This window comes from Urocampus carinirostris, chromosome 7 (assembly GCF_059441175.1).
Source record: "Urocampus carinirostris isolate Australia breed hairy pipefish chromosome 7, RoL_Ucar_1.0, whole genome shotgun sequence".
Classification (NCBI taxonomy): Eukaryota; Metazoa; Chordata; class Actinopteri; order Syngnathiformes; family Syngnathidae; genus Urocampus; species Urocampus carinirostris.
The window spans coordinates 19,909,907-19,930,803 of record NC_142355.1 but is presented as its reverse complement, the minus strand read 5'-3'; the positions used below and the strand labels follow the sequence as shown (position 1 = coordinate 19,930,803).

Sequence of the window (20,897 nt, the reverse complement as noted above, 5' to 3'; positions counted from 1 at the left end):
GTAAGTCAAGTGTCACTGACACAGAGACATTTTGAATTGTTCAGAAAATAAAATGACATGAGTACATTCATAACATTGCTCCTAATGATTCCAGGAAAATCATTGATAGACCGGTTATTGCCTGGTCCAATTATTAGTATTGTTTTTTTTTTTTAGAATACTGGTAAGTTTTGTTAACTGTTTTTAAAAAGAAACCCTTAACAAATCTATTTAAACTTGTGTGAATTCTAAGGAAGATTTTTTTTTTTAATTAGAGGAGCTATACGGAATTTGGAATTTTTCTACTTGCGGCCACCATCTCCTGGCTTGTATTATCATTGCAGCCTCTGTCAGCTTGTTCATAATGCGTGTGCAAGTACGTGCATTTCTTAAACGCGCGTGAATAAACTATTTTTTTCATTCTTCTATGGGTTGGTGTTTGGACTTGAAGCAGCCCTCTTCTTACTTTCACCATTTTCCTGATACACTAACAAACAGAATCAAACCATAAAAAACGTGGGGATGAGCCTAAATTAATTCTCCAGCACTCCTACAGGCCCCTATTCCTCCCACCTAATGTGCTCTGCACCGAACAGCTTTTCTAAATGTAAGATAAAAGCAGATAAGCGCAGTGGAAACTAAAGCATAAGGTCTCTTTGAACTCAGTTAGGCATTGTTAACACAGTTAAAGAAGAAAATATTTCTTTTCAACTTTTTAGGGACACCTCAAACGATGGATGCCACCTATAACTAAAAGTAAGATGTTTGAAAATGTTGCATTACAGATATGTAGAATCTTTTATGAAGTGTTCTGCAGTAGGCGTTTTTTTGTTTTAAGTTTTCATGTTACTTTTTAAAAACGTTCAACTTTTCCCTTCAAGGGTATTTCATTTTCCTCATGTTGAGGTTTTTACATTTTTCCTTGTCCTCGTGAAGGTTTTAGATCAAGGGATGGTGTCATAATAGCCTGTAGTTTGCAATAATCTGTGGTCCGTGCAGCCCTTTGAGACTCCTTGTAATTAAGGGCTATACAAATAAAGATGACTTGACTTAACTTGAACTTTTCTTTTTGGTTCAATGTTTAAAACAGAAATTCCTTAAAATGATCTGAAATAGGTTAAAAAACATGTTTTATTTTAAATATACACATATTGGTGCAATCAGCATACTGCAGTGATGATTTTTTTTCATGTTTTTTTTTGTTACACAAATAGCTGACTATTTTTTTTATTTCTATAAAAGAGTATAACAGTCATTTCCATTTTTTTATATTAAAAAACTATACAAAACGTTTGTGAGGGCAAATTAAATTTTCACTACATGTTGTGGGCCATTGAAAATAGTCTCTGAGCCACAAATAGCCCCTAGAGAAGGGGTTCTCCAACCTTTTTTGAGCCGAGAGCTATTTTTTGTAACTAATTAGCGCAAAGGGCACCTAGTTTAAATAATATCATTCCCGAAATAACAACTTATCATGTTATTAAGATATTGTTACAATGTTATTACCAGGTTGATTAATTAAATTTGGGTTAAAGACTATAATTTTTCTAGAAAATAACAATGACCGGCTGGCGGCGCAGTGGTTAGCGCTTGTGCGGCACAGTTCATGTCATGGGAACCTGTCGTGGGTTCAAATCCAGCTCCAGACTTCCTGTGCGGAGTTTGTATGTTCTCCCCGTGCTTGCGTGGGTTTCCTCCGGGCACTCCGGTTTCCTCCCACATTCCAAAAACATGCATTTCAGGTGAATTGGCCGGTCCGAATTGTCCCTAGGTGTGAATGAGCGAATGAGTTGTCTGTCCCTGTGTGCCCTGCGATTGGCTGGCAACCAGTTCAGGGTGTCCCCTGCCCACTGCCTGGAGATGGCTGGGATGGGCTCCAGCCCCCCCGCGACCCTAATGAGGATAAGCGGCACGGCTGATGAGATGAGATGAGATGAGATAACAATGATCCCGCACTGATGAGCTATTTTTAATACAGGTCCGCGGGCATCTCAGCTGTCCTGCGGGGGCACCACGTTGGAGACCCCCTGCCCTCGAGTCTAATTTTAACACCCCTGCCATTTTCAAACATATAGCAATGTGCTATTAAAACAAGACATTTCTTTCCTAAATTTATTTGAAAAAAATAATCAGAAAAATTTAAGGCTAGCGTTTTTTCTTATTCCTCGACAAGCATTCCAGTTTTGTCATGCGGCGCCATTGAAAAATCCAATCGACTTCAAATAAGTTCCAAAAGCTTCACTAGGGGGTGCTGCAGCTCAGTTTACTCACCCCAAATCCCCATGAAAATTGCAAAAAACAAAGTTCCCACGTTGTCAAACAGGTTTGATTGCTGGAAAGAATACACATTGAGAATGAGAGATGTTAATTGCACTCACAGATAGAATGAAGCACAAATAACGAAGAAAATAAATATCTCACCCATGAGGCATTGCAGGTTGTATTGAGCTTCCAATAGCTGCATTTCTTGTCACACAGCGGACACATGACAATATTGCCTCCAATTTGGTCACTGCAGATTTCTTTGCTGAGCATAACCAGAATTAATAGTTAATTAGATTGTTTGGACGTAGTGTTATCTGTATCACGCATGCTTGCTTCAACTCACCTCCACTCGTTGTCCCTGAATGAAAACAATCCGTACGCGAAACAAAACGTTCCCACGATCGCCGCAAAAAACAGCATCTCTGTGTAAAATCCCAACCAGGCAAAATAGAGGCCGATTCTCTCCCCGTAGTACTTCCTGCAGAAAATAGGTAAAAAATCTTTTATCTGTGGGCTGTGACAAACATTGACACTTCATTTGTTTTCTTACCTTATGAGGTTGAGAGGCTGTTCTTTGAAGAAACACGAGAATTTGGCCCAGTGTTGGTACAAATTGTATCGTTCACTTTCATAACTAGTATCCTTTGATCGTGTCCAGTATCTGCTCTGCATGTGTCAACACGCATATGATTAATTTAACTTAAAATCCATTCTTTAAAAAAAACAAAAAACGATCAAAATATTGAGCAAAAGGCCCTCACATCATGCAGAGGAAATGCTGCCGTGTAGGTGTCATTGTTAAGCAACCGCTTGATTCCTTTTTTGTCTTTTTCAACATATTCGTCTTCTGCGTATGGACATCTGGAGAGGATGTAATATACCTTGATAAGGAGACAAAGACTTTTAGTATAGTGCTGTATGTATGTGTGTATGTATGTTTAAATTATGCTATAATATAATATAGTAATACATTGTTCTTCATTTTTTAATACATACAATATTTAAAAAATCACTTGTGTTTTAGGTTTACTTTTTATTAATCAAAAATTCTGATCAAAGAAAAGCCCTAAAAAAATATCCAAATGAACATTATTTAAAACTAATATTGTCAAAAAACATTCACTGTATTGTATTAACTGGTTTGCCCTATCATGGGTCTGGAAATCACTAATATAAAAGAAAATTGCAGACGTGCAGTAAAAAAGTTCCAAATAATTATTAAAAACAATAATGAAATTACAACAATGGTTTAAAATACTAGGAACTTAGTTTTGCACTTCAAGTTTGTAAATGAACAAACATAAAAAATGAAATGAAAAAAAATCGTCAAAAAGGCTGATTGTGTGAAATAGGTCTCTTCCCAAATTGTGACTAAATTGACTTTGACCCAACTCTCAATGTTAACAAGATATTTTATTTTGATTCGACAGAAGGATATTCTTGTATTACTAAATGTTAAAAATCTAAAATTCTAAATATTTTGACCATTTTTATTCCAAAGGGTATCCAAACAAGGAATTGATTGTAAAAATAATTGGTAATTCATTCAATGGTCGATTAGTTGTGGATTCATTAATGTGTTTTTGCAACTGTAGTTTATTTTCACTGTCAAGTCACATTTATTTGTATAGCACTCATTGCAAGGGAGGCAAAGAATGTCCCATTCTTCCACAATAAGTAGAAGGAGGGGAAAGAGTAAGGAGTACAAGCCGGCTTTCTCAAGGCCTGTGGTTGTTCATTCTGCTCAAAGTATGCAACTAATTTGGGACATAAATGAACAAACCTTTTATAATATTTGTGTTCTGACTTGAAAAATGACATCAAAACATACTTACTATCCTGTTTCGAGTGGCAGGGCTAAAGAATGTGTCCCTGTCATCAATTAGGAAGAAGTCTGATTTGCTCTTGGTGAAGGTAGCGGTGAAGTAGTCCGGTTCCGGATTCATGACGTGTTCGGGAAGACGAAAGGGGGTGGCCAGGAACTGCATGGGCATGGTGTTCTTCTTTGAGATGTCGCTGGCCTTGAAGGGGGCTTTGATTTTCAGCACGTCTGCGTAGGTGGCCAGCACTTCCCAAGGAGCGTGGATCTTCACAAAGTAGGTCTTTCCATCTTCAGATTCCTAAAATAAAGTCATTTTTTTCATTGTTTTTTGCCATTCCTGTCATGAAACGTTATCAAGTCATTGGCCGACGAATGTTTACAGATTTATCTTCAGTCTCCAGCTCCAAGCCGACTTTCTTGAGGTTGGCCTCGAACAGCTCTCGCTTTCTTCCCTTTTGTTTGTAAAAAAAAAAATCAACTTCAGTTTTTATCAAGAAAAAAAACAACCATGATATGATATGATATGTAACAAAGGTAACTAGACAATATTACTAAATAACAGTATTTAAAGCGATACCCTGCATAAGTTAGCCTTGAAACACACTGTGTTGCACTTGCTAGCTTAGCTAGCTTCTCACAACATTAGCCACTTATGCTGGTTCTTGGTAGCTTCTCTTTGTTAGCTGCTACAGAGGATTATTGCTACTTTTTATTGTTTAATGTTCTCAGGGTATCGTCAAAGAAAGAATCTTAAACAAAAAGGCATCATTTGCGTTCTTTATAAAGCAAAATAGATTCAGATTCAGATCTACTTTATTGTCATTCTAGTACACGTGTATACAGAACGAAATGTCGATACATTTGACCCGCACAGTTTCCTTGAATGTACAGATATAAATAAAATGTTGTATTGAGTTGGAGTATTGAGTACTAATAATATACTAAATAATTATGGCTATGTATAGTATTTTACAGTAGCGCAAATAGTGCAAGAGGAGCAGCTAACCAGATGTGCAAAATGGGCAGTCAGGTAAACAAGTCAGGTAAACAGTAACAATAACACTGTAACAATAACGCTGTAAGTACAATAGCGCAGAGAAACAGATGTGCAAGGAGTGGCTAGCTATAAAGAACTGCCAGTAGTGCAAAAAGTCAATCAAAACCAACAGATGTACAGATTAGCAGCAGTTTAGATTTACTATGTGTTTGATTGACCATTTAACAGTCTAATGGCCAGGGGGACAAGACTATTGTGGAACCTGGTTGTCCTGCACCGCACACTGCACTACGTAAAATAGGTAGAAAGTGTGGCACTACAACTATGAGCGGTGCACAAAATCGTTGCTCGTAAGCTATGCTCAATCACTGTCCGAGTAAAGTTTTTTTTTAAGAATTTACCTAAGTATGTTTACTATATTTTGATGCCGGACCAATACTTTTGAGTACTCCTAAATCTCGTTTGCAGACACTATGAGTGTAGGATGGTAGATTGCTGGTTAGCGGTAGTGCAGTCAGGACAAGATGGGCAGAGTATTTTGAGGAGTTGCTAAATTGACTGGTTAGTTGAATGTATGCTTTTTAAGTGGTGTGGTTCCTGTTGACTGGTGTAGTGCATGTGTGGTGCCATTGTATAAGGGTAAAGGTGATAAGTATGAATGTAGCAATTCGAGAGGTATCAGTTTGTTGTCTGTTGTCAGGTAAGCTTTATGGAAGAGTCTTAATTAAGAGAGGGAGAGAAAGAACGAATGAGGTGGTGATGGAAGAGCAGACTGGTTTCAGGAAAAGAGGAGGATGTGTGGATAAGGTGTTTGCAGTATGACAGGTGTGCGAGAAATATTTTGCAAAAGGTAAGGATGTTTTTTTGGCTTTCATGGACTTGGAAAAGGCGTATGACAGAGTTGATATAGAGGCGTTGTGGCAAGTGATGGTAATGTATGGAGTGGGTGGAAAGTTGTTGGAAGCATTGAAGAGTTTTTATGTGAACAGCAGAGCATGTGTAAGAGTAGGGAGTGAGACAAGTGAGTGGTTCCTTGTGTTGACTGGTGTGAGACAGGGATGTGTGATGTCACCATGGCTGTTTAATATGTACATGGATGGCGTGGTGAGAGAGGTAAAGGCAAGAGTATTTGGCAGAGGTGTAGAGATGATCGATAACAGTGGAACGGTGTGACAGGTAAGTCAGTTGTTGTTTGCAGATGACACAGCGCTTGTGACTGATTCTGAGGAAACATTGAAAAGGCTGGTTAATGGAGTTTGGAAGAGTAGATGATCGGCGTAAGTTATGTGTGAATGTTGGGAAGAGTAAGGTGATGAAGTGTTCACGTGGTGGAGTGGGCATGGCTTTAGAAATAAGGTTGCATGGACAGGTGCTGGAAGAAGTTGAAAGCTTTAAGTACTTGGGTTGTGATGTGGCTGCAGTTGGTGGAATGGAGTGCGAGGTATTGCACAGAGTGAATCAAGGAAGCAAGGTTTTGGGTGCTCTGAGGAGAGTGATGAGCAACAAAAGTATGAGTATGGATGTTAAGAGGGTACTGCATGAGAGTGTGATTGTGCCGACCGTGTTGTATGGTGTAGAGACTTGGAGCCTGAAGGCAGATTTGAGAAGGAAATTAAATGTTTTTGAGATGAAGTGTTTGAGGAGTATGTTAGGAGTGACAAGATTGAATAGATTGAGAAATGAAATTGTGAGAGACAGAACTGGAGTAGTTGTGGAACTGAGCAAGCGTGTGGATACGAGAGTACTCGTTTGGTTTGGACACATGGAGAGGATGGATGAGGAGCGAATGTTGAAGAGGATCTACAGAGCAGAAGTCAATGGAAGGAGACCAAGAAGAAGGCTGCGATTGACATGGATGGATGGTGTTATGAATGCACTGCAGGAAAGAGGTCTAAATCTAGTGGAAGCTCGAGCTCTTGTTGGTAATAGGAATGAGTAGAGAGGTATTTTAAAAGGATAGTGGGATGTTTGAATGCGTTCTAAGGGATGGGCAGGGCAACTGTATGATGCGGCAGGGGTAAACCAGTGAGAGCTGTCGGGCCGTGCTGTTGAACAAAAGAGTGTTTTGTGATATGGAATAGAATGGTCTGTATTATGAAGACCTCCCTTTACAATGTGCTTCACACTTTTCCCTTTTACACACTAACTTACCGATAGCAACGTCAGCCATGCAACTACCTGTTATCGTGGGCACTGCGACCTCTTGATCCCAAGACGAGCGTTCAACCTCTTGTGCCAATGCAGCCCATATTTACCCGGGTTTACAATAATTTGTAAATAGCTGATTGAGAAAACGTTATTTGATACCATTTTCAAACCAAATTTCAGACTGCAAAATCTTCCATTGACCTACGATAACATTTAATTTAAGTGTATATCAAGTATATATACATAGACTTGTCTCCCTTTTGATGACAACTTAAGCCTTAAATGCACCTAATTATAATGCTGGGCACAATGGCGGTACTCATTTTTCTGGTACTTGCTTCGAAATGACGTGTAATTCAGTCTGACATTTACTGCAAAGCGCAAAATACAGAGGTCCTGTTTCCTCCTCTTTACAAAAACGCTCCTGTTCCCGGCAGACACGGGAATTGCCCTTTGAATTCAAAAACGTACAATCGCACGCGGTTAATGTGCTAACACACAGCTGTCAAGTCAAACACCCAGCTATGAAACCTGTGGAGGCCTTGGCAGCTTTAGGGCGCTTGCTAAGTTTGCAGAGTTTGTGGAAAGATTGTGATGAGTTTCACAAAACAAGAAAGCTGGGAAGTTTTGTTTCTCATTTTATCAGTGTTGGACTATCTGGAGTATGTCGCTTTTAACTCCCACTGCAGTCAAGGGACATCCTGTAAAAAACAGTCCTTTTAAGACATGTAAAAAATGGCCCATGAAATGGAAAAAGGGAACAGGGCGAGTCTGATTACTTGGAATCGCTGTTTATTTCAAACCACAAAAAAGGCTAGGTGACTTGTTCCATTTGGGATGAAATCAAGCCATAGTTACAGTAAATGATGTTTGAAATTGAAATCCAGCATGTAGCCAAAAACTAAATGTTTTTCTTACATGTTTTCGATCACCTTCCTCAGTATAGGACAGGACAAAATCGATCCTGCGCACTCCGTCGCGGAAGAACACCAAGTCTTTGCTCTGCTGCTGTTTCTCGATCTATAAGAAGATAGTACAAGTCAAAATAGCCACACGTTGATAATTTAAGTTACGCGGTAAGTACAATTTAAAAACTTAGTATGTAAGTACACTGCAAGTCAGTAGAAAGCATTACACTCAGGTTCAAAGTACAATATCATGCGCTAGTATTGGGCCACCATGTTGTTGTTACTTTGCAGAGTTGGGAAGTAGAGCTAAAAGCTGTATGTTTTTTTTTCATTTTTTTAAACAGTGGTGTCCAAACTCTGGCCTGAGGGCCATTGGTTGCCCAGCAACCATTTTGTGGCCCACAGCATGTTCAACAACAGATATCAGCTACTAAGGTTTTTTTCTTGCTATGCTGAGTGGAAGAATTGGATAAAATATAAGTCGATTTAAAAAAAAGAGAGAAAAAAATACTATCCCCTTGTTTTCAATAATAAATTACAAAATAATTATTGTGTGTAATCAGCGTGGAAAACAACAGTTTACATTTACTAAAAAGGGATATCATCAACATAAAAAAACAAATCATATGACAATAATAAAATAATAGAATCACAACAAGGTATACAATGGTAAAGGTTTAACCTTACACATATTTGAATAGTGCAATTTTTTTATCCAAATTGGACAGCTTAAAATCAGGCAAAATTAAGAAAACTGTTGCACAGGGGGCGTGTTCAAAATGCCAGTGTTAGTAGTTTATGTCTATGACACTGGCATTGGCTGCTAAATGATTTATCATTCACTTAAAGCATTCACTGGATATGTTCAGTACAAATTGAAAAGAAAAACCTAAACTGATGGCTTTTTAGAGCGTGATTATTGATGATGATGTCGTGATACAACTTTTTTGCTTCCACTAGGCTACCAATGATGCATACCAGAGTACAGTATAGTCAAATTCTGATTTATTTTTTGTTTTCATACCACGACACATCATAAACACGTGTACCTGGTTGATTCCCTCTCACGATTATGCCCAGCTGGCCAGTAATGCCAGGGGCAAAGAAGAAGTGAAGGTGCTCAAAGTATATCTTTGTGAAAGCTGTTCCTTACTCTCTCCCCTCACTCTACTTATTGTGGAAGAATGAGACGTTCTTTGCCTCCCTGAGAATGTCCTTTACTCAGTTAGAGGGGATAATGGATGGGTTATGTCGTAACACCAAGCAGGCTAAGTTTACCTAAGATTATAAAGAGCACTACACAATAATTCAATCGAGAAAGATCAAGAAACCATTTACCGTTGTCCAGTCTTTTAGCATTTTTCTCCTGTACTTTCTGCACTTGACGAGCGAGAGCAAGCTGCAATGCAGCCTGTGTAAATATCAAAGAGGGGTAAAAAATACACAGGAATCCTTCAGGTGAGGACAGGACAGTATGTCTCCCTCAGCTGTTCTTGCATCTAAACATTACCATGCACTACTTTACATCAACACCTTGACAATGCACTTTTTGTACTAAGACAACACCCACCGCCAACGCCGCATCTAAAAGGAGACAGCAGGTCCTGTCTCTCTGCAATCCAAGGAGGATTGAAGGCACTTTACCTCCATTGCCCTCCTCCCTTTATGGTTATGATGCATCGAGGGGAAAGCCGGCATATGAACGAGCGCCCCCGCCTTCTTCCAGAGCATGCAGGGGAGCACTGAAAGCATGGCTACTTGCACCAGAAGAGCTGAACCAAGCCCACACATGAAAGGTGGAGGGGGGGTTGAAAACAAACAGGATGATGACATCATGTTTGTGGAAAATGCTTCTTGCTAGTAGGCTAAATCAATCCTAGCCAGCTCCTTTGAAAGCAGCTAAATAATGGATGCTCTAGTCTGAAGAGGAAAGCTGTCCGGCTACTCTAAAAGCAGTTAATCAATGTACAACAATCCCCTGTTTTTGGCTAGGTTGCGTTCGAAAAAGGTCCTGCGATAGTCAAAACTTTGAAACCTTTTTTTTTATTCATTAATTAATCTTTTATATGTTGAAAACAAAGAACTCACCCAATGTACAAGCTCAAGCATTTGTTTTACAAATGAAAGTAACTATTAGACCACAACATCATTGCTGAATATCCAGACATAGGCAGAAAAGGGGCAGGATGACTGTTTAACCAATCAGGGTGCAGAACACAATGTACGATAAAACCCTGTAAACTGTGATATAGCAAGGGATACTGTATACAAATCCTTTGAGTAGAAAATAAATGTGTATGCTAATTTACTAGGGAACCTTCAGGTCTTAAATGTTGAACCCTTTCAATTGGTGTTTTAGACCCCCCCCCCAAAAAAAACACTTTGAGCTCCTGGACGTTACTGACCAAGCCAGGGCGGCGGCCTTCTAGGCAATGGCAAAAACTCTATCATTTGCCGTAATTACAGCTGGGTCATGTAAAATCTGTGCTTCTGTTTGTAACCGCCTCTGCCAAGCAGAGCCATTTCAGTTTTGTCAGTCCGCCAGTTGCTAACCTCAAACTACAGGGTGATGTCTTGCTTCCTTTCACGTCGGCTTTCTACTGAGTTATGTATGTGGTGTGTGTAAAACATGGTATGACAAGGCAACGTACTAATTTCAAGGGGAAACGTGAAACTAATATTTTTAATGAAGACTTTATGTAGGTTGACATTTTCCGAACATAAATAGTTCTCAAATTTGAATCATACAGGAGAAATTGAAACGTTAATACACCTCTTTTCAAAAGCTATTTTCGGAAGTGATGTAAAAAAATGGTTTTAAAAGATACTTTTCAAAAGTTTGCCCACCTACATTCAAAACAACTGGACAAATTAACACAAACAATATTGTCACGCTGGAAAAGTCTATCATGAAAAAAGAAAAAAATACTTTAAATATGCCAAATCATTTTGCTCTTCTTAAAAAAATTTTTTCCTTATTTTAAGATTAAGATTTTTAAGGTAATAGACTAAGAGAATATACTTAAAATTCCTTATTAAAGTTGTTTTTGGAATGCATGAAAGATGATACCAAACATTTATAAAAATATATTATTCTTTTAGATAAGAACGATCAAAATGAGCAAAATGATCTTCCACGTCTACCTATTTTACTGACTTTATGTATTATTTTCTTAGTTTATGAGAAAAACAAGTTTTAACTGTATTAAAAGCAGAAACAAATAACTTGAATTATTTATTATAAACATCCAATTTTGTTATTGTTTAATCATCAAATGAAAAAGATGTATAGTTATCTGCCTAAGTGTACACACCAAATGATAATGCACAGACATCACAACTCGTCCAATATTCAAACTCAATTAAAATTCTTGTTAGGCCCCCCTGTACACATCTTTTACCATGGTATGAAGTAGATCTGATACACCTGAAGTAAGTGTTAAGGGTTTTAGCTTTTGAAGGTTTTTTTTTGCTGTATGCAAACTCTAAATTGTTGTGCTTTCTTTTAAACCCTTGTAAGACCCAGATATAGAAAACACAAAATAAAATTGTTTAACCACTTGTTGGTGTCATAGTGTGCCCGGAGTAAACCCACGCAAGCACGGGGAAAACATGCAAATTCCACACAGGAGGTTCGATCTCATGACCTCAGAACTGTGCCGCACACGTGCTAACCACTGCGCCGCCATGCTGCCCGCCCTTGGAGAAGAAAATGAAATATTTGCAAAAAATATGTTCTTGCAATGTTATTATGCGTATACATGATAAACTCAGTCTTAGGTGATTAAAGAGTTGTTGCTTCACCAAAGTTTTTCAAATTGTGAAATTTGTGGGCCGGGCTTAATATTAATTGTGAGTCGGAACAGTAGCACGCAATGCCCATGTTAATCTGAAGAAAGTCAACAACAAAAAACATTTCCCTCCACTTTTTGGAAAAAATAAAAATAGGGAATTTTACAACGCTGGGTCTTTTAGGGTTAATACTAATTTAATCATTCAATCCATGCAGTAAAGGTGTGGCACCCTGATTAAGAGGCCTCCCTCCCCCTGCCAAAGTCTCCCTGTTCTACCACAGCTGATTAAAATGACAGGATTGTAATCCAACTTCGACAGAACTTGATGATAGGATGTTGAATCTTAGCTTGAGCAGTAAGGCAATGAAAATAGACTGAGGTTCTGGAAGACCAGGGTTCACTATCCCTAATCTGTCACAACCTCAAAAATATTACTTGCTAAAAATTCCTCCAGCTTCCTCCCCGGTGTTCCATGTTATATTTAAGAGTGTGGCAATCATTTTGTACTCATCTCCTTACTGACACTTTCAGCAGTCAGTACCGGTACTTTATAGCATAATGATTCGCAAATATTGAGTAGTTGCCAACGATACCACATACAATACATAGGTAAAAAAAAAAAGCCTTAATAGTTTTGACAGGAATGCTTTGAAGTCCAAATGAAATATTTTCTTAAAAAGGTACCTAAGTGAATTCCACTTGTCCTTTAATTTCAGGCTTCAGTTTGTGAAAGTACAAATAATTAAAAGAAAGGCTTACATCGAGGGCAGCACGGCGGCGCAGTGGTTAGCGCTTGTGCGGCACTGTTCATGTCATGGGAACCTGTCGTGGGTTCAAATCCAGCTCCAGACTTCCTGTGCGGAGTTTGCATGTTCTCCCCGTGCTTGCGTGGGTTTCCTCCGGGCACTCCGGTTTCCTCCCACGTTCCAAAACATGCATTTCAGGTGGATTGGCCGGTCCAAATTGTCCCTAGGTGTGAATGAGCGAATGAGTTGTCTGTCCCTGTGTGCTCTGCGATTGGCTGGCAACCAGTTCAGGGTGTCCCCTGCCCACTGGCCGGAGATGGCTGGGATGGGCTCCAGCCCCCCCGCGACCCTAATGAGGATAAGCGGTACGGATAATGAGATGAGATCATGAGATGAGGCTTACATCGGCACAGATACCAATGCCTGGTAGCAGTACTTGGGCCATCCCTTGTCAGATACTGTGTGACAATGGTGTGTTATGTAAAATGTGACTCCAAAAAGTGTTAATTAAACACGTATTAGACCGACTGAACTATGTTGAACTTAGATTTTTAAATTCAGATTAGAGCCACATCCGCCTTTAGGAGTTTTTTTCTACTGCATGCTTATTTAGTATTTCAGTAAATGGTCATAAACCATGAAAATGCTCATAAATGCAGACCTTCGGCTGCATTGGTTTCGCTGTGATCGATAACAAACTGAAATGCTGAGGTCAACCAACACACAACGGCACACTTCAGAAGCAGTAAACAATAGTTATACACTAATTGCCACTTAGTCAAGCAGAGAAGGATCGCAAGTGAGAACCAAACAGTTTTAATGAACTTTCACGATGCAATGCTGTCTACATGACTCTGCTAGGATTAAAAACATGCTACAATCAGCTCTGCAGTTTGATTTTCAGCCCAGATCGACATTTCACGTTCTTAATCGCAGACGGACATTTCACATTGAATCGCAACACATCTGAAGCATGTTTTTACCATGCCATACCCTCGAACGAAACTTCAGGAACAGCGCCCGCTTTTTCCAGAACTGTGGACGAACCGACATAAACATTAACATGACACCAGGAAGAGAGATCTAATGTGACTAAGAACTACAGTCCGTTCAAGACAATGTATCAATCTGAGCACGGAAGTATCAGATATCAGGACCACTCATGCAAACACCACAGCAGCATGCATTTGTATATGCCATGCTGGTGCCTTACCCCAGTCAAAGAACTGATGGGTTCTAAAGTGTAAGCCTCCACCTGAACATCATCACTGCGGTCTGATGAGGCCAGTGTGGCCATGCTGCCGTTGAGAGACTCACAGGTCTCCACGCACACGCCGTGGAACTTGAATAAGGGTGAGCAAGACACGTTAGCATGGCTCACCTCTATTCTTTGATCTAGAGAGACAATCCTTGTCACGGGAGGTCCATATAAATCCAGTTTTTACAAAACAACCATCTGACAATAAAATTCAAAGCCTGGTCGATCCATTACAAGTTGAAGAACATCACCCTCAATGTTTCACTCTCATGGAAAGACTTTAGATAAGACTTTCAAGTCTGTCCGGTCCTCAGAAAAAGCAATATTTTGCAACCTCAGATAAATTGTACAATAAGCTTGAAAGAAGAAAATTGTGTTAATTTTAAGTAAATGATTCCTATAACTTATTTATGTTGTACCACCCAAACCTCCCACCCTTGAAATATGATTAAGAAATAATAATGTTTGTTTATTTTAAGTAGGTTTTTCTTATTTAAAATATGTTATCTCATGTCGCTTTAAAAGTAAAAAGTAATAGTAATAATATTTTCGAATAATAATACTCATTATTATTATTCCTAATAAGTAGTGGTAGTAGTAGTAGTAATAATAATATTCATTTATTTAAAGATAGTTACATTTCGTTCTGTATACACGTGTACACGAATGACAATAAAGTAAATCTGAATCTATTATTACTAATATTATCTAGATAAATATTATATACTCATTCATGTAAATAGTTTCATATTTTAATCTTTTTTTCAAACTAAATCATAAAACAATCAATAATAAGTTTTCTCATACTAAGAATATAGTACAGTATGAGTAGTAATAAATTCTTTTTTTTAATATGTCATCTTAAGTCTTTTATAATAATTATTATTCTAAAAGTTACTGCAAAACTATAATATGATGAGTATGCATTTGGTGATATAAAATACTCTTTCCTATTTTAAGATTTGATTTCTTGTTACCCTAAAAACATTCCTAAAGCAAGAGTGAATAATAAAAGATTTTCTCTTTATTCTAAGCATTTTTATTATTATTATTGATTTTATCTTGTGTCTATAATGTGATAATAAGAATAACTAATTAATGTTACTTTAATTTTGTATACACACATACATACAAACATATATATATATATATATATATATATATATATATATATATATATATATACATATACACATATATATATATATATATATATATATATATATATATACAGTATATATATACATATATATCATGCTTGTTACATTACTAATACGACTAATAATAATGACATTATTTTGCTATTTTTAACTATGAATGTCCCTAATTTATGACATTTATTTTTTGTTTTTATAACATAATTACAAAAATCTTAAAATAAAAAAAAATATATTACCTATCAGATAGTGGATTATATCGCTCAGTTTAAGAACATGTTTTATTAGTATTGGAAAAAATAAAACCCACGATAAGCAAAACCATTTGATATTTGTCAATTACGTTTGTTATGTATATGCACAGTGTATTTCTTCTCATTCCTTGGCGAGATGCACTTTACTATCAATTTGGAAGAAAAGGGGCCTTTCCCAGAGTGTTCCTACAATATATAATAATGTATAATGTGTTACAAAATCCTGATCATATAAACATTTTGTTGTAGTTTTTACCTCAGACGGTCCATACTGAGCTCCTGGGCAACTGGAATTTTGGTAGTAGCCATTCATGTCATCTGTGAGATGCAAAAAGCATAATATCAGATCTTGTTTTGAACATCAACATGGATTCATTTAAAGAATTTGAGAAACATGTAATTGATATTTAAATTGAGTCACAAAGCGATAATCAACAGCTGCAGAGTGCAGTGACTGTGGTGCTCTATTTTTATACTCCCACCAGCCACACAACATGGCCATGACGTCACGTACAGTTAATGTGTCAAGGAGCGACTCCAGTAACAAGGTTGCAGCAAATTTACTGACTATCCTTAAATTCGCCTGATTTTTACTGCACGCCAAAAACTGTTCACAAATTGTAGTTATCTCCTATTCAACATGACATAATTCCTGGGCAAAAGCTTCATGTCATGAAAGCTATTTCTGCACAGCTGGCACTCTGCCTTAAAACAAGAAGCAAGCTTGTAGCTTGATAGTCACAACTTGATTCAGCAACTCGTAGCAGAAAATACACCCACACAAATGAAAGCAGTAAGTACATATTCATGGTAATGATATAAAAAATAAATTATCAATCAAAAATCACAATTTTCTTTTTGAACTGACTATTCATTGCTGGTCTGTATAAGCTTGTTTCCAGAAAGAGTGCCAGGTGTCGGACTGACTTGCTTGAAAAGTCACTTTTTCCATTCACTCCACACATACTTGTGAACTGGCTAAACTTAGACACACATTTAAAATGGGTACTTCTGACTGGTATTGACTTTATTTTTTTTTTAATGTAATGCTTAACCTAAAACAAATGTCATTTTTGAAAACACTTTTGAAAGTTCCCCGCAATGTTGGAACTTTGTCTAGAAATTAAAAAATAAATTCTTCTTCGCTCCTTTTCAGAGTTGTAAACCACCATTTTCCCAAATTGACACCGCCAACAGGCTATGTGTTGAATTGCAGGCAGCATAATTTAACACAATTTAACACCGATACAATTTTATGATAACATTCCATTCCCTCTGAATCACTGATATTTTTAAAGAAATAACTTTAGTTTCCCCTAAATATTTTTTCTTAATACTGTATTGTCAGTTTACTATTTCTTTACTTCAAGGTATTGATTCTGATAGGGTCACCATAAGGCAGTTGATACTGGTATCGGTTACCATCCAAGGTCAAAATACCTTAAACAAGGCCTGTTTCCTTAAGAATACCTGAGGCGTGTTCAGGAGAGTGATCAGACATGTAGTCTCTTGATAATCGCTTGCCGCGCACTGCTGAACGTTTTGTAATCGCTCACTGTGATTGCCTTACTGATCCAAAATGGCCGACGACAGTACAATGGATTTCGTTCTACAGCTTGCTTTGAGCGAGTTGGCTGATATGAGCGACAGTTCGCATATTGACACAGTTAAGGTTATCCTAAACGCAGTGGAAGGGTCATACCTGTCTTGCATTGTTCACAAACATTACCAGGCAATGTAAGACGATATATTACATCGCCAACAGCACTCGTCAGGGTGAGATCCTCCATCTTCTGCACTGTCGACGCCATGTTGGAAATCAAAGTAAGCGGTCTTTCTCCCGTGATTACTCGGGCACGCGAGCGCTCAATAATCACTGGCCGTTCAGAAGCTAGCGATAGCTCGCGATAGCAATCACTCACTCTCCTGAACACGCCTCTGGTATCATTCCTCGCCCATCACTGATTTTTGTCTGAAGTATTTTGATACATCAAAGATAAAGCTGTAAAGCTACGGAGTAATCAACACAGCCCAAGAAATCTTTGGCCGTTCTTTGCCCATGTGGAGGACATTACCGGTTTATGATACCGCATCAGGGCCAACAACATTATAAAGGACTTACCAGGCCACCACCTCTTGGCCTGCTCTGGCAGACATTACAGGTCCCTTAAAACAAGGACTAACACCACCCTAAACAAACACCCAAAACTGGGAAAATATATATTTAGCCAAGGTATAGAAAATTGGGTATTCGTGTATTATTTCTCGACCTATTTTGGAATGATGTTGCTGCTTAATGTCATTATCCTACTTTTTCATGGTTCAGATGCACTTAGTGTCCAACTTAAGCCAGTCTGCAAACACTACCTTGTAAATAGTTTGCCATTTTATCTTGACACTGTTTTTATCTTTGATTTCTCTTTTAAGTCTTTATTGCATGTTTATCCTGGAGTATCATGTGTAATCTCATAAACAATACTTGGTTATCAATGACAACAAAGCAAATTCAAATTCTAAAGAATTAAATGCATTTAACTCTTGGGTTTAGGCTGGTTTACAACTTTAAATCAGATTTAAAGCTTTAAAACGGTTAATGGAGCTGGGTTGCAGTTTTAAATTAGAGTTAAAGCTTTAATTTGACAGCACTATGATTAATACAGTACTCCAGTGAGTTAATTTGAACAAAAACACTTTAATTTTGTAGTAAATTACTGCATTGCAACAGAAAACGGATACTTGGAAGACAATTTAAGAAAAGTTTGTGGGTAAAATAAATAAACAGGGAGTATTTTATCTTAAGGTCAATCTCCCCAATTATGTTTTAGGTCGTGTGGTCAACATTGGGAACCTCAAAAAACGTCAACAAAATGAAGTTGTTTTACGATTTTCCATAGTACAACTGGATCCAATTGAGTGGATGCCACTTAAAGTATATTGTGCATTCAAATTTATTTTTTATGACTCACCATGATAAGAGTCAGACGGGCTCATCTCAATCAAGTTGTCGCCCCCACCCCAGCCGGTTGCTCGGTTCATGTCGACGAAATAAGCCAGTTACTCCACATCCAGCTTTCCTTCCGAGCGACCTCGGGGTCCTTTGCTCCCCCCGCCTGACTTTTCGGGTGACTCGGCAGCAGTCTGGTTAGCGGGGGTTCCATCCACAAAGTGTCGGCCGACTGCTACGATGCGTCCCCCTCCCACAACAGAACAGAGGGGAGGTTCGGCGAGAGTGGGAGGCGCCCCCGACTCAAGCCACTAAAATGTCTTGAGTGCACAAAGTAGGCTAGCCGGAAGCTAATTGGCGATGCTCCCATCTTAAAGAGCGTAAGCGAAATATTTCAGCTTTTATTAGTCTCAAAAATACGCTTTTTAAAGTCACATTATGCTGTATTTATTGACACAATTAATTTTACATGTAAATGAAATGAATACATGAATACAGTACATTAATTCATTTGAGGTCTAACAGAATACATGGAACGGCCAAAAATGATGTTGGCAAGCTGTTTGGATTTATTTTCATTTTGTTTCTGTCGCAATTTATGTCGGTTTTGCCGGAGATCAAAGAGATCAAAGCCAGGGGAGAAACCTTACCACGTGTTGTGAGTCATAATCTTATTCATATTTAGTTTATTTTGTCTTTTATTAGCATATTTGGTTATGGAGTAATCCAAAAGTAATCGAAAGTAATCAAATTAAAGTAACCCTACCCAACCCTATATATATATATATATCTCATCTCATTAGCTGCACCGCTTATCCTCAGTAGGGTCGCGGGGGTGCTGGAGCCCGTCCCAGCTATCCTTGGGCAGTGGGCGGGGGACACCCTGAACTGGTTGCCAGCCAGTCGCAGGGCACACAGGAACAGACAATTTGCTCACTCTTTCACACCTAGGGACAATTTGGACCGGCTAATTAACCTGACATGCATGTTTTTGGAATGTGGGAGGAAGCCGGAGTGCCCGGAGCAAACCCACGCAAGCACAGAACTGTGCCGCACATGCGCTAACCACTGAACCGCCGTGCTACCCTATATATATATATATATATATATATATATATATATATATATAGGGTATATATATATATATATATATATATATATATATATGCCCAAAGGCTTTGAAGAGACCCATCCCCAAAATAACCTTGGACCCAAATTATTTTATCTTAACAGTCATTAGTTAATTCATTAAAAAATTACCGTATTATTGAATCACGACATATACAGTACTTTTCAGTTTCTGAGAAATTATTATTTCCACATCATCCATCCATCCATCCATCCACGCATTATCTGCACCGCTTCTCCTCAGTAGGGTCGGGGCGTTTCTGGAGCCCATCTCAGCTGTCCTCGGGCAGTGGGCAGGGGAGACCCTGAACTGGTTCCCTTTCAGTCGCAGGGCACACAGGGACCGACGACTCACTCGCTCATTCACACCTAGAGACAATTTGGATTGGCCAATTAACCTGACATGCGTGTTTTTGAAATGTAGGAGGAAACCAGAACTCCCGCAGGAAGCACGGGGAGAACATGCAAACTTTGCACAGGACCTCAGACATCATTTACTTCTGGTGAATAGTTTTGCTGTAAGTCAATTTAAAGTCTCAGTGTTTCAAAGCACTAGTAGGCACTGTTGTCTAATGCAAATGAAAACCAATGCCACGGAGCACCGCGTAGCAGCAAAAGACGGCAGACAAACTTGGTGGCGGCAACTATGTGGGATTCAACTATGTAAAAGAAATAGAAATTTCTCGACCTAAGTTTTTCGATATCAAAATTAACATTGATAATTTATTTGTTTTTGACTGGTATTCAAATCAATGTTTTTTTTACAGGATGAAAAGTTTTTGTACTACTGAGAAGTGATAAATAATAAGGACTGTTCCTTGAGAAATATTTGAGAGGCTCCCAGTGATAAAACAACTTCATTCATTAAAGAAAACAATACTGTTTTAACTAATAAGCAAAAATAAATTGAATTTTATTGAAACATGCAATTTTAAAATACTCATATGTCGATAAATTTGCAATCATTTTACATAACATGAGTCTAAAGCAACATTTCAACCATATAGCCCGCGGGCCAAAAATGCTAAATACTCTCTCCGGCTGCTGCAGGGCAGTGTTGAGTTTGAATAGCATGATGAGTTGGATCAGGTGTAAAACTAAATTCACTCAACTGTTAAAATAAACAAGTTAAGATATTCAATGCCAAACATGACAATCCTTTTCCCCATTGTTTGTTAATAAAAGTGTTAAAGGAACAGTGTGTAATATTTAGTGCCTCATAGTTCTACAAAAAACTTTTATGCAGTAAAAAAATAGATTTGAATTCTAGATTCCTTCTCTTCCATGATTATAATATCTAGGGTAGGCTGAATGATAAAGCATAAATCTGAAAAACAAAGCTAAAAATTTGGAATTGGCCTTATTTTACTGATCCCACCCACCTTAGAACAGAAAGTCTTGATCCGGCCCCAGAGCCACACTGACTTTGACATCTGTGCATTAAAGGAAGCTGAAATAATGACATAATTGTTCGCCATCTTGCTGCTCTAATTTGTT

General features: G+C 38.1%; 1 protein-coding gene across 2 annotated transcripts in view; it reads right to left on the bottom strand.

Moving 5' to 3' along the window:
- Positions 1-18,607, bottom strand: part of ano5a (anoctamin 5a) — a 30,573-nt gene extending 11,966 nt beyond the window's left edge. The window contains exons 1-10 of one of the 2 annotated variants that reach the window (XM_088340051.1): positions 18,295-18,607; positions 15,585-15,646; positions 8,130-8,231; positions 4,447-4,518; positions 4,080-4,364; positions 3,006-3,125; positions 2,795-2,910; positions 2,588-2,722; positions 2,401-2,506; positions 2,251-2,311 (exon numbers count right to left, since the gene is read on the bottom strand). In XM_088340051.1, coding sequence (XP_088196177.1) covers positions 2,251-2,311; positions 2,401-2,506; positions 2,588-2,722; positions 2,795-2,910; positions 3,006-3,125; positions 4,080-4,364; positions 4,447-4,518; positions 8,130-8,231; positions 15,585-15,646; positions 18,295-18,364 — 1,129 coding nt within the window. In that variant the 5' untranslated portion in view covers positions 18,365-18,607. Of the gene's footprint in view, positions 1-2,250; positions 2,312-2,400; positions 2,507-2,587; positions 2,723-2,794; positions 2,911-3,005; positions 3,126-4,079; positions 4,365-4,446; positions 4,519-8,129; positions 8,232-9,763; positions 9,897-15,584; positions 15,647-18,294 lie in introns of those variants that run through there. The other variant, XM_088340049.1, reaches the window with a different exon arrangement.
- Positions 18,608-20,897: the final 2,290 nt, after the last annotated feature.